The sequence below is a fragment of the Pipistrellus kuhlii genome, unplaced genomic scaffold, assembly GCF_014108245.1.
Source record: "Pipistrellus kuhlii isolate mPipKuh1 unplaced genomic scaffold, mPipKuh1.p scaffold_m20_p_13, whole genome shotgun sequence".
NCBI lineage: Eukaryota > Metazoa > Chordata > Mammalia > Chiroptera > Vespertilionidae > Pipistrellus > Pipistrellus kuhlii.
In genome coordinates, this window is record NW_023425438.1 from 11745715 (window position 1) to 11760526 (window position 14812).

General features: G+C 43.9%; 1 protein-coding gene across 8 annotated transcripts in view; it reads right to left on the reverse strand.

Moving 5' to 3' along the window:
* Positions 1–5410: 5410 nt before the first annotated feature.
* The window catches only part of CLIP4 (CAP-Gly domain containing linker protein family member 4), a 48592-nt gene continuing 39190 nt past the window's right edge, over positions 5411–14812 (reverse strand). For 6 of the 8 annotated variants that reach the window (XM_036434874.2, XM_045580569.1, XM_045580568.1 and 3 more), the window contains 3 exons: positions 11696–11760; positions 8892–8964; positions 5411–7628 (listed from right to left, as the gene is read on the reverse strand). In XM_036434874.2, coding sequence (XP_036290767.1) covers positions 7316–7628; positions 8892–8964; positions 11696–11760 — 451 coding nt within the window. In that variant the 3' untranslated portion in view covers positions 5411–7315. Of the gene's footprint in view, positions 7629–8891; positions 8965–9015; positions 9074–11695; positions 11761–14812 lie in introns of those variants that run through there. The other 2 variants (XR_004987357.2, XM_036434876.2) reach the window with 2 other exon arrangements.

Consider the following 14812-nt stretch of genomic DNA (forward strand, 5'->3'; position numbering starts at 1 on the left):
TTTGACTTTGCCAATTTCGTCACAGCAGATGGCTCCCCGTGTTGTGTGAACAGACAAAAACAAAAACCAGCATCTCTGTCATCCTCCACAAAATGCCCTAAAACAAAGACAACTGCTGAGAACAAACGGTGAGGCGTCTGCGTTAAAATGCTATTTTCATTTGGTAGCCTGAGCAGGTGTATTTAACTTTCAAGACACTATTCATTACGAGCTATTTTTAGCTCTAGATTCACAGCTTTAAAACATCGGGAGAATTCAGAGTGAGCACAGACTATTCTTACCTACAACTGAGAGGCGAGAGGAACTGAACCACAAACCAAAGCCACTGGCTGGCCTCTCCCGGGGGCTGAGCAAAGGTAAAACCAGTGCCGCCCGCCCACGACCAGGCGGCACGGCCAGGCTCACCCCAGGAAGCTGCGAGGACCTGCCTGCGTCTGTGTGCCCCTTGTCCACGGACCTAAGGCCCGCTGCCTCCTGAAAGCAGTTATCCGCTGTCACTGCAATCAGCAGGCGCCTATCAGCCGGCTGTAGTCTTAGCAAATGAACTCTCACTAAGCTTTAGCAGCTAATGGATCAGTGCCCTAAGGATATTGACATGTTAAGAAAGGCCATTTCACCCTCACTGGTTTGGCTCAGTGGATAGAGCGTCGGCCTGCAGACTCAAGGGTCCCAGGTTAGATTCTGGTCAAGGGCATGTACCTTGGTTGTGGGCACATCCCCAGTAGGGGAGTGTGCAGGAGGCGACTGATCAATGTTTCTCTCTCATCGATGTTTCTAACTCTCTATCCCTCGCCCTTCCTCGCTGTAAAAAAAAAAATCAATAAAATATATTTAAAAATAAAAGAAAGGCCATTTTCCAATGTAGATGAGTAGTAGGCTGATAAGACTTCACATGAGTATAATATTTTGGGTGGTTTAACACCCATCAGTTACTTGAGAAACATTAAGTGGACTGGGCAGGAGTTAAAAGACACAGGTAGTAGACTGTAATTATCTATCTGTGGAGTGGGGGGGGGGAGGAGGGCAGGAGAAATAGGTTTACAGTTGTTCGTATGGAAAATAATCTATACTAATAAAAGGGTAATATGCTAATTAGACCAAACATCTTCCAGACATCCATCTGGATGTCCTACCCGACAAAGCCATGGTGATCGGAGCCAGGCAGAGGTGGTTAGGATGATCAGGCAAGCAGGGGAGGGCAGTTAGGGGTGACCAGGCTGGCAGAGGAGGGCGATTAAGGGCAATCAGGCCATTAGGGGAGGGCAGTTAAGGGGCAATCAGGCAGGCAGGCAGAGTGGTTAGGGGCGATCAGGCAAGCAGGCAGGTGAGAAGTTAGGAGCTAGCGGTCCTAGATTGCAAGAGGGATGTCCAATTACTGGTTTAGGTCCAATCTCTGTGGGATCAGGCCTAAACCAGCAACTGGATATCCTCTGAGGGGTCCCGGATTAGAGAGGGTACAGGCCAAGCTGAGGCACAAATTTCATGCACTGGGCCTCTAGTAAAATAAATAATAATTCAAGACTAAAATGTGTTTCGAATACTTACAGCTGTAAACCTACTTTTGCCCCACCCTGGTTTTACCATTGCTCAGGCCCCAAGAGAGGACAGTTACTTAAACTCCTACTCTCTCATTTAAAAACATTAGCAGTTTGGTCTCAAAGGCCCCTTCCAACTTGAAGTCTGGGATTCTGCAAGCCTCCTCCTCGGAGAATGTAAATTCCATCCATTCACAAGACATGCCTGGGGTGTATATATGTTCTTGACCTTGACTCTTAAAGCATTTAGAGCCAATTAATTCAGTGCACAATCCCAGGGAGCCCAATTATACTTAATCTTTATACGGAAATGGACCAGAAATTTAGTATTAGATCACTGTTTACTCTTTCTATTCAGAGATTTCTTCAACAAATGATAAAATCGTTACCATAGCAGAATGAGGTTAGTCAGGGTAGATTCCTTCAAGAAGCAGGGCTGACAAGACTGAGACTCCTGTCCATCAATGACCTTCACCCCTTCAGTGGCACACACTTATTTCTCTCTGGTTACACTTGCCACAAGGGCGGCCTTATTATTATCAAAGTAAAATTATAAAATGTACCTTCTGAAGGGTTACCTTTGCCACACCTAGTATTTGATGATAGTTCTGATGCACTTTCTGTCGGCTGTCAGTTTGTACCTCCTGGGGCCCATCCCAAAGCAAAAAAACAGCACCCAGATGAGGAATTCATGAATAACAGAAGCAATTACCACAGAATTGGATAGAACCCCTTTCCAGATTTATAGCTAAACCCACTGCCATTGGAAACTTGTGGTGAATGCTAGAGCTTCCTGGTGGATCTAGAATCCCCAAAGACAGCCAATTCAAATAATCCACCAAAAGACAAGACTGGGAAGGCAAGTTACCTACATTTTAGTGCATCTGAAAGTTGAGGGGGAAAAAATATTTTTGTATTATTTCAAAGCAGTATTTATATAGACCTTCACAGTTCTCAGAAGAAATAAAGTCATAGGAAAGAGAGACATTCTTTTTCCTCGAGCATGGACCAGGAAGCAGCTGGTGACAGAAGGTAAGCAGCCGAGCAGAACAGGACACTGGATCCCCCGCGTCACACACCAGTGTGCAGTGGCGCCCCAGAGACCTCATTCCCTGAGCTCTATTCCCTTCGAGAAAAACATCATTTGAGAAAATTACACTTTAACTAATATGACTAATCTGCTGGAATACTTATTAGAAACCGTTGTTATTGGCAGGTTCGAGAAAGGAGACTGAAATTGTTCACTTACTCTTCTCTGTCCATCATCCATAATGCAAACTCCACCTTCCCTGCTACCAACAAGGGACTTGTTATGACTATTAACACATTTTAAAATCCACCTCAGGATGCGTTTTCCAAAAGCTGTGGGTAGTGATACCCATCATTCATAAGGAGAACTGGCAGGGACAGCCCACATGGCGACCCCGGCTGACTGGGACCTCCGCTGAACCCAGAGGTCATGTTCAGGCCATGAAAAGAACAGCCTGACACTGTGCGTAAAATTTTAACATGCTTTGTTTCCACACCAGTTTATTCTGGTTTATGTGAAAAATAATCTGTTCAGTCTTCAAGAGGGTGCGTCTACTTCGAGGAAAGCAGAAGTGGAAGAACGTACCCTCCGTGAGATCTGACACGTGTCAGGAACACATATCCGGCTGCTTAAACTTCCTACACTTCAGAGATGCTTCAGGCTCACATTCAGTACAAGCAGATTTCTGAGACTATTTCATTTCGTTTATCCAATTTGAACAACCCTAAGTGCCCACTCGGTGAGACCACATGCTCCAGACAAAGAAGCTCGCATCCCTCCACGTACGCTTCCTCTGCCCCTCACCCCCCATTACAAGGAGCATTAGCAAAAATGTTGGTAGAAAAATTCCATCCGCCAATGCAATGGCATCACACCTGCTTGTAATGAAACCATCACGTGACCTACTTGTCCAGCCCACACAGCTTCGTTAGGAATGCCTGCTGTGGCACATGTGTGTAAGTAAGGGGCTGTGTGTGGACCGAGGGGTATTCCTAAACATTACCAAACACGTGTGATAATGTGAGTTTTGTATTAACCAATGTATTTGTATCACAAATAAGTGTAGTGAAGCCACGGGCATGAAGAAAAATAAAAGGTAAATTCTCCTTCTGGCTTGCAGTGTGGCACATTACCTGTCTCCGAGTGAATAGCTTAGATAACAAATGTCTGGTGGGTACACGACTGGATCTGCTTCTTAATTAAGAATGGGTCTTAACATAGGAGGTCTCTAGCCATCGGTCTTTGTGGCTTAAATAATGTATCACAGAGTCTATGTGGGTAGGTCCAAAATACACCTCTGAAATGAAACGCTGGGCGCACACGGGTCAGATCCAGTTCACTCTCCCTCTATCAGACACACACATCGCCATGTTCCCTAAACGAGAGGTCAGCAAACAAGAATTCAGAGCCGGCCCCGGGAAAACACAAAGGCAGCTGCCAGAGGTGAGCCTGTGGTTGTCTTTCTTGCCCCCTTTTCTACCCAACACCCAACATTTTCTATCTCCTTCCTGTCACTGTTCTAGGGAAAAGCTGGGCTACATGCCCTCTTTCCTCCCTCGCTAATAAGACTCCCAGGTGCATGGCCGGCGCCCAAGGCCCCTGTGAACTCGACAGCACCTGCTGCCGACACTTGGCAGCTTCTGCCTCTGGAACTCAACCAACATTACCAAGCACCACAGGAGCCGAGAATCACGCAGGTGCTGGTAACTAAGTGATGAGCCAAATAGCCAGCCCTCAGGCCACTGAGAGGAGAGAGAAATAGCAAGCAAAAATGTTACCGTGACCAAGAGCACTAAGTGCTAGGGAGATAAAGTAAACACGAGGGGGAGGACAAGGGGTCAGGAGAGGCTGGGGAGGGTCTCAGAGCGGGCCCACAGTCTCAACTCAGATCAGTGAGCATCTGTATCTGAACACTTTTAAGCACTCTCAAATATCCCCGCCAAGTTATCCTAAAACACAAAGAGTTTTTAGTAGAATGCAGATAATCCTGTATAATAGAAGCCTAGGTGGTGTCAGACAATGTCGTCACAAGATGGCTGCCATGATGTCATCACAAGATAGCCACCCCACATCGTCACAAGATGGCTGCCACAAGATGCCTGCCCCATGTCATCACAAGATGGCCACCCCACATCATCACAAGATGGTCACCACAAGATGGCCAGCAGAGGAGGAGAGTAGTGGGCAGTCAGGCCGGCAGGGGAGAGCAGTTGGGGGAGATTGGGCTGTCAGTGGAGCAGTTAGGCATCAATCAGGCAGGCAGGAGATCGATTAGGGGGCAATCAGGCAGGCAGGGAGGCAGACAGGCAGGAGACAGGCAGGCAAGTGGTTAGGAGCCAGCAGTCCTGGATTGTGAGAGGGATGTCTGACTGCTGGTTTAGGCAGTTGGGGGTGACCAGGCTGGCAGGTGAGGACAGTCTAACAGCCCAATATTCCCCAAGAGGTCCCAGACTGGAAAGAGTGCAGGCCAGGCTGAGGGACACCCCCCCCCACCCCTGTGCACAAATTTCATGCACTGGGCCTCTAGTTATTTATATGTTTTTAAATCTAATTTCAAAGTGTTCTGCCCTACCTTACATAAACCAATGAAATCCCACTGGTATAGAAGACAGTTAAGCAATTTTAGAAAAGTATAGAAACACATTATTTTCTTAGGTGGCTCTCTGTCCAAACAATATAATAGGGGGTTGCTAGAAACATATCTTTATTGTTGAGCAGAAAGCATGACACTTAAGACACTTTATGAGGACAGGACAAATCTGAATCATTACTGTAAGGAAAACAAGTTAAGTCACTGAGAAAAGCAAAGTGGTGGGAGGAAGGAGGAGGAAATGACAAGATACCATTCCAAAACCAAATAGCTTCCCTTTTATTAACGCTTAAGAAGTGAATTTTGACATCAATAAGCAAAACAAATGAAAACATCAAATTTGTTATTAATAGCATCTATAAACATACACATTACATGGATTTAATAACCCTAATCTAAATATGAAAATTATTCTGATCTCAAAATGCAACGCTGAATTGTGTTGCATTACTTACAGTGTTTTATAGTTAACAGGAAGAATTATAGACCCCAAGTTCAATATAATCAGGGATTTCATGTCAAGGTATAAATAGAGTCTTTAAGAAATAAGCTATATAATAAAATAAGTTTACTTTTGAATATCAGTACAGTCATTTTCTTCAGTCAATAAAAATATTCCTTGGTTATAAAGCAGTCTTATTTTGCACATGTATTTCAGGAAAATAGCTCTAACAATATTTGAAATGCCACACTTCTTTTTAAAAAGGCGGCAAAGCAACAGAATTCTGATTTTTAAATAGTATATTGCAAAATAGTTCAACCTACAATAGTATTTCTAAGCACAAAGTAAGCTCCATTCCAAAGGAGGATTTTAATCTTATAAAGCAAACTGTTCCGATAGTTCTGTTGTAGATTAAGGTCTAAATATCTGCAAATAGGATCAATCATTACACATACAGGACCATAAACTTCAATACGTATCCACAACACATATGTTTTGCATTATCACCTCACTCTGTTATGAAGAGCACTTTGTCAACACGAGCTCCACAAAAAAATAAAATCATGATGACTCAGCCCTGCGGCTGTTAACAGAATGGCTTGCAACAAATGAAAATACAAAACAGCAACAAGAGCGAACACCAGATTTATGAATAAAACAAACACCAAAAAAATGAGAAATCATAACATTTAAATGATTAACTATTACATTCTTCCTAACACATCTTAATTTGCTCTCTTCTCTTCAATATAATTTTTTAAAGTTTTTCTTACCCCAGGAGGAAAAGATGGCAAAGATGAAAGTGCATCATATTGTAAAAGTGCTTCGCGTGTGTGTGTGTGTGTGTGTGTGTGTGTGTGTGTGTGTTTTAGAGATCTGTCCAATAAGGAAGTTAAATAAGTATGTGCAAAAGTCCTCATTATGACTTGAACTCATAGACCTAATCATCATTTTTATAATTCATCCAGATGAGTTAGGCACCGATGCAGAAGAGAAAGCTGAGAATATCCACTCTGTATAGAGGAGAGAGCCTGAGCCACAGTCAGAAGACCCACTCCCTCCTCAGGCCTTAGCCATCTGGTGGCCGAGGGTGAGGAAACCGCTCAGAGCCGTGTCTGTGCTTGGCAATGGACGCCAGGCTGAACTCCGGCGCCACCAAGACCCCATCCAGCTCCGAAGCCCTAACCTAGCTTTCCATGAGGCCCTCCTGAAAGGGCAAACAACTTTGCCCCAAACATGAAAAATACACTAATCACAGAGCTTCTTATTGCACGACTAGTGAGGACCGGAAGGAAAACCCCAAAATACTTGACAGGAAAAGGCCCTATGACATCAGATGTCACCAAAGCTGGGCAAGCCCGCGGGCAGGAAGCGCCCAGCGCTGCGCACAGGTGAGACGTGGGCAGCAGCGGGCCAGCCGCCGGCACCTTTACCCACGTCTCGGAGCGGTCTTGAGCTTCAAAAGCTTTTAAAAACGCTTCTTTCCAAACTGTTCTGGGGGAACACGACCCCCACAGTTCACAGTGCTAGCTTGTCTCTCTGGATTGTTGTGCGGTTTTTAGGAAGATGGCCATATTTTCAAATTTTAAATAGTGGCTAATTAAAGTCGACATTTGCCACCGACTGTCTTACACATACACACACATGCACACAAGCACACACGCACACGCTCACACGCTCACACGCTCACGCTCACTCACCGGCCACCCCGGCGGTAACTAGCAGCTCTCCTCCACGAGCTTGGAGCCGTTTATTCCGCGGTAGGTCACGCGGCTGGGCCGCACCAGGACGCCGTGGTTGGGCTTGCAGGTGAAGTAGCGCGTGTCGCCCACGGCGCCGTCGTTCCTGCCCTTGGCGCTGCGCAGCTCCAGCCCCAGCCAGATGCCCAGCGCGAAGTCGGTGGGGCCCACGTAGCGCACGGTGCCCATCTCGTTGGAGCTGGTGAGCAGCACCTGGGCGCCCTCGTGCAGCCGCGCGCCCTCCGCGCCCGCGCCCGAGCCGCTCCAGCTGCGGCGCAGGGCGGCCTTGGATCTGTCCGCGGGGGGGAAAGGGAGAACAAGGCTGAGGGCCAAGGCCAGGTGGTGCCACTTACCGTCCTCGTTTCCCCAGCGGGTCACGGCCCAGTCACAGGAGCGAGCCCTGTGTGTTCACAGCTTGAGTTGTTTAGTCTAAATAGCAACAGCAGAATAAACTTTTGACATTTTGAAAGGTTTCCCTTTTGACTATTTCAATACTATTCTAATCTGGATTTAAGAGAGAGGGGGGTGGGGCGGGGAGGAAGTGTGTCCTGGCTGGTGTGCTCAGTGGTTGAGCATCGTCTCCTGCACCAAAAGGTCACTGGTTCAATTCCGGGTCAAGGCACATGCCTAGGTTGTAGGTTTGGTCCTGGTCAGGGTGCATATGGGAGGCAACCAATCAATGTTTCTCACATCTGTTTGTTTCTCTCTCCCTCTCCGTGCCTCTCTCTCTAAAAATCAACAAAACATGTTTTTAAAAATATACACACACGTGCATACAACACGCACCCACCCAATCCTTCTAGACAGCATCTCACAGGACCTCCCCGAGCCTCAGGACCCGCCCGGGCTCTCAAGTGACATGTCAGCCTCCCCACATTGTCGCCAGGTTATTACATAGATGCCTGCCTGTGGCTCAGCGGCTGGCCACGGCCCTGAGCTTGGGCTCTCGTTTCTAGTAGCTTCTAGGGACCCAGGACTTAAGCGAGGCTATGTACTGCCCCATTTAGGAACAACCCTTCCCCCCCCCCCCCCCGCATTGTTCAAAGATTCACTGGAAGGAATTAAATTAAAAGAGAACTCCTTAACCCAGACCATCCAGAAGAGCCTCCCATGTCTCTAAGAGTAAAATCGTTTCTAAAAGTCTCAGAAAACTATTAGGGAAGTAAAGTGGGTGTGGGGTAAATAAATGTAAATGAAAAAGAGATTCTCTCTAAATGTGTACACATATACCTTAATTTTAAAAAAATGGAAAAAAGGAAAAAACAAAAACAAAAAACCAATAGACATTTTTTTTAAATCAGTCCCCCCTATTCAGTGATAACACAAATGTAAATTCCTGCGACCTTTATTGACGAACTAAACCAATTCGAAAATATACGCAGTGCGGCTCTCAGTCCGGTGACGTGTGAACCAGCTCCTCTCAGCGCCCATCCCACGCTTCCCTGACAATGCGATCCGACCCGCCAGGTGAGAGGTACAAAACCCCTGTTTCGTCCTCCGCAGACTCCTGCCCTGCTCCTCTCCAACGGAGTTTCTAAGTCTTCTCCATACTCACTTGGCAAAAGCGTTTCTCCGGTTAATCTCTTTCTGGGAAGAAGCCGAGGTGGTGCTGAAGCTTCTCCTAAAACCTAAACATGCAGGTTAAGGTCAGAGGAGGGAAAACACCGCCCTGTGCCCCCTTATGAAAAGTTATCTTTTATCATCCCTCCCGCAGATGTCCTGCCAGTTCCAATGTTCCTTTGGAAAGAGGAAGCATGGAACATAAGTGCATCCAGAATATAGACGTAGTTCAGATTTCACAACAAATCTGACCTTTCTCACACAGAGTGCATGTACGTGAGCAAGTTATGATCATGACACTACATTCAGAAGTTTTATTAGAAAGGTTCTTGGAAACCAAATTACACTGAAGTATATATTAATAAAGCTGAATCATTTTTTTCTCAAATATTAATCTGGATAAATCATATTTAAAAAGACAAAAAGGTTTAAAAACACTATCACTAAATATATCCAATTTATTAAATAATAAATTTTCAGAGCTGATGACCGCTGCCATCCCCAAATGATAGCGTAATCTAAAAAGAAAAAAAAAAAAGATTTCACAAAAGGTAAAGATGTTTTTAAAAAGAAGGGACTCCCAGCTCTGGCAGTTAGTGCAGACCCAATGAATGAAGCTCTGGACTAAAGTGAGTATCATTTTAAATAACTATGATGCACTTAATGCTGTTGAGCTAACACGAAAGGCCCAATTTCAATGAGGCCAAAACCTAAAAAGAGAAACCAGGAGAGGTAACCAAGCACCAAAGTCATCTACCATCTCGAACCACAGGTGCCTCTGACTTCTGGGGAACCGGCCACCGCCTCGCTGCCTGCCCGACAAGGACACAGGGGCACAGGGACCCGGGGGCGGCCAGCCAGCCGCCGCCAGCAGGGGGACTCTCTCAAGACTCCTGGTTCAAGTGAGGGTCCCAAGCCGCTCCCCTCAGTGTAAGGTTAGCAAGAATCAAAACAAAACACCATTTGGACAACGACAAAGGTCAACCTAAATGCTCAAAACGCAACATTTCCTCCCTCAGAACTCAGGGTCACGTGTGCAGTTCATTTTGTCTGTGTGACATTTTGAAAACTGCAGGGGCTATAGATTGGAACAGCCCCAGGCTGGGCAGTGCCTCGAGACAACAGGCGGAAGTAAATACAGTCTCTGGCAGCATCAACCGAGGCCTCACAAATCCCCATCCACTAGATCCGAGTAAAAGGAGCATCTCACAATAATGAACCACAAAACCCACCGCACAAAGGCACCATACGTTGGGCTAGACAGAAACAGACAGCAGACTCAGATTCACAAAGACATCAAATATTGAATGATTTGACATAAAATAAGAGATAACATTGAAAATGTTCAAAGACATAGAAGAAAACTTGAGAATATGGGGAAAGAATAAATGACAATAAGTAACAACCAAACAGATTTACCAAAAAAAGAAAACTTTATAATTAAAAACTGTGTGGTTAGATTACACAACAGAATAAACATCGCTCAAGAAAGAACCAGGAAATGAAAAGATGGATGTGAAGATAACAGATGCCATCCAGGGAGACAAAACTGTGAAAAAGCCGAAAGAGGCATGGGAAGGTAAGAAAGGCTACAGCATCTGAGTTTCAGAGAGAGATAATGAGGAGAATGAAGGAGAAAATATTCTAAGTCTATGGACAAGAATTTTTACAGAACTGGTCAGATACTAGTTCCCAGATCCAGAAAGATCCATTATCCCAAACAGGATAAACAAGAGAAATCCCCACCTACACACATCACAGTGAAGCTGTGCATCACGAAGCAAACAGAGATCTAGAAAAGCAATCAGAAAGAAAAGACAAACCACCCACAATCGTGTGGACCGGACAGGCTCGGAGCTGGCTTATCAAAAAACACACAAGACAGAAAGCTGTAGAATCATACTGCCAATGTGCAGGGAGAAAATACCTTTCAAACTAAAACGGTTTCCGTTTTACCCAGTAGAACTATCGTTAGAAAAAACAAGAACTCGGTACAAGCAGACCTCTTTCTAAAAGGACTTTTAAAGAATATACAAGAGGTAGAAATAAAACAATCCCGGGTGGATGTTTTGAGGACAAATGGCAAGGGCTATTTGTAAATATGTGAGCAAATTAAATAAGCAATGATTACATATAAAAACTATTATAATGATGGAAAATTTGTGAGGGAAATAAAATAGAAACTGTATAACTCAGTTTTAAAACTTTTCTATTATTTGGAAAGAGTAAACATAATGATTATCTTTCTCTCTCTCCCTTCCTCTCTCTCTGAAATCATTAAAAAGAAGAAATAATAAAGAAACCAGCCCTGGCAGAGGTGGCTCAGGTGGTTGAGCTGAGTCCATGGACTGAAAGTTTGCCAGCTGATTCCTGGTCAGGGCGCATACTCAGGTTGGGGGTTCGATCTTCAACCAGGGAGGGATATGGGAAGCAGCTGATTGATGGTTCTCTCTCATAATCGATGTTTTTCTCTCTCCCTCTCTATCTAAAATCAGTAAAAATATGTTTTAAAAAAAATATCAGACAAGCATAAAGAAAGGATAAATAAGGTAGAAACTGAATAACTCCATTTCTATTTTATTGAGGACTAAAAATAAAAAGAGTTAGGGGAAAAACAAGGAATTCTGTCATACAGATAATCATCTTCAGCTTGGGGGCAGGTAACAGATCTGATTATGATTATATAAACTATACAAATACACTTTACACACTTTTTGTATACATATATACTTCACAATAAAATGCTTCAATAAATAAAAGCAAAGGAATAGTTATTAGGAACATAAACCGTAATCTTACCAGGATAAGAATGATTCTGTTTATTAGAAGAAATTTCCGAAAGTGTATCCAGGGAATCTGTTACTCTGTAAATAAAACAAGTAATGCAAACCTTATTAGAAGTTGCTGGTCCTCAGATTTAAGAATGGCTCTTAACCATCTGAGGTTTCACACTAATGGTTTTCTCATTTCACTCATTCAACAAACATTTATTGAGCACCTATTATGAGCCAGGATGAACTTCAGTCTAGCATCAGGAACAGACAATAATCAAACAAAAGAGATCTTTGTTATCTATCAATAATTTGTATAGAAAAAAATCAACTTAAAGTAAGTTCATTTAAGATAGGGCCCTGACTTTATTACTTTGCAACTTTATCTTCAAGGATGAAACTGAAAACTATGAAGATAAATTTATTTTATGTTAAATTTAACAAATGTTATAGTTATAAAAATATCACATTCTTTTATTCTTAATCCTCATCCCAGTATATTTTTCCTTTTTTTTTTTTTTTTTTAAGAGAGAGAGTGGAAGGAAGAGAGAGAGAGAGACACAGACATCAATGTGAGAGAGACACATAGATTGGTTACCTCACACACACACTCCAACCAGGGCCAGGGATCAAGTCTATAACCGAGGTACATGCCCTTGACCAGAATCGAACCTGTGTCCCTTCGTGTGTGAGCCACCGACACTATCCACTAAGCCAAACTGGCTAGGGCATCACAGTCTTAAATTTAAGAAAGATATGAGCTAAGTCTGTATATGTATGATTTTTCTGATAAAATTATATGGCTCAAACAACTCAACATTTTTTTACTTTATATTTGTCTCTAAGCATAAACAGGTTTGTCTTAATTTTTTAACTAGAGGCCAAATGCATGAAATTCGTGGCCCCGCTCCCCACCCACTGGTCATTCCAGAAGGTCATTCAGCCGTCCGGTCTAATTAGCATATTAGCTCTTTATTATATAGGAAGATATTCAAATCATTACTTTTAAAAGGCAAATCCTAACAGTCTTATTTTTTTTCAATTGTTTGCTGACCTAAATCTGCAAAGCCTTTGCTGTCAACCACTTCTTCCAGCACACTGCTGCCATCAAGAAATCCTTGCAAAAAAAAAAAAAAAGAAAGAAAGAAAGAAATCCTTGCAATATTTGGAATTTCATCCTGCAACTTATATGCATCTTTTTTACATGATCTTCATCATACAGCAATCAATGACAGGCTCACGAACACAGAAAATATGACTTGATGAAAAGACAGATACTAGAATTAAGTGGTGATGGATAGTTGAGAACTTAATTCTAAAAGTGATTAGTTAATTCGTAATAAGGATCTATTAGTGAGAACTAAAAATAAAAAAATTAATACTATACTGATGCCCACTTGGGTAAAAAGATGGCTGGATAGTAGTAGATAGATAGATTCTTAGAATTTCTCTAAAGAAAAGTTGGTTGGTTGATAAGTTAATGGATGAGAGGTATAAACTAGATGACAGCTGGGTGTTAGTAGAAAGCCTCCATGCAGAGGAAATAACATGTGCAAAGATGCTGGACAAGAGGCACATTTTTTAAACAGAAAAGTGGGGTGCGGGGGTGTGGGGGGGAGGAAGGCCAGCCACAATCTGGGAGAAGCACTGTGCCACTATTTTATTAAGACTGCCCTCACGCAGCCCCTAGTTTTCAATTCTTCCTTCTTCACCCCAATAAATTCAATAAAAGGGATTAAACATTCTTCCTTAGGGAAGATCAGTGGCGTCTTTAGAGAGCTCCGAAGCTGGTTTAAATGAGAAGCTCCTCACAAGCAGGGACCATGTCTGTTTTATTTGCTTACAGAATGCCTAGCGCAGCACAAAGTGCTAAAAGACACTTAATAGTATTTGATGGGGATGAATGAGACAATCAGAGGATGACAGGAAGACAGCTGGATGGAGACAGCGGCTCCTTTAGAGAGAGAGAGCCCCGTTTCTTTTAAGAGGGGCTGCTTTTAAATGAATCACCTTAAAGAAAACGAAATAGAAGGCGAGGGGGGAGAAACAAATTGGAAAACACGTGTTCCATTACCAAAGCGAGAAGAGGATGAGACCACGTCAAAGAAAGCAGCTTCATAATCCCACAGGGAGGAAAGGCTGTTACCGCGTAAAAACACTGCGCTCGGCGTGATCGATACTGGCGTGCCTACAGTGAGCCACCCTACGTTCTCTGGGTAATCGAACGTGAAATGAACAAGCCCTGTCCTCCTGACTGGGAGACAAATTAAACTTGTCGGAGACTGGTAGCAATGTGGAAATGAAGTTTTCCCAAAGTAATATGAGAACCCAGAAGACTGGCCCATTCCACATGGATTTTACTCCCAAGTCAATCACTTATAAGATACGGGCCCTGAAGAGAGCCACTGGGCCTCTTTTAACCATTACTAGACTGCATGGGCTCAAACCCCCCCCCCCCTTGACCTCTCTGTGCTTACTTTCCTCATCTGTGAAGGAGGCATAACCGAAATGCCTGGCCCGCAGGGCTGCTGCTGCGGTATGTGCCGAGCGCCTAAAACAGTGCCGGCTGATAGTGTGGCAGACGGACACGCTCAGCCTCTCCGACACAGACATGCCATCATTGGAGGAATTCTGCTGGTGGCTTGATATAAAAAACAGCCCCTTCCAGCCATGAAGACAGAAGAGACTCAGTCCAGAGATGAAAGACGCTGACGTCGCTTTGCCAAACTAGCAGTCAGCAGCTGTGCGTCACTGCAGGTTGCCCAGGACCAAATCAGAGAGGGTCGGACCTGCATTACCACCATTTGTCCACCATTGAGAACTGAAATATCATTGCTGACATGTTCACATAAGGAACTGTTTGACATTGAAATTGGGTCTCAAAAGAACTGTTGGCCCAGAAAGAAACTCACTACAGACTGATTCATTTGCCTTTCAGCATAACGATTATTGCTTGTCTCATTTTCTAGTAGCACATGATCTCACTCATCTAGGGGAAATTATGAACAACATAGACTGATGAACAAGAACAGACTCAGAGAGAAGGAGGCATGGACCAGACTGTTGGACCTGAAAGGGAAGGTAGGGGAGGGTGGGGATAAAGGGGAGAGATCAACCAAAGGACTTGTGTGCAAACATATGAGCC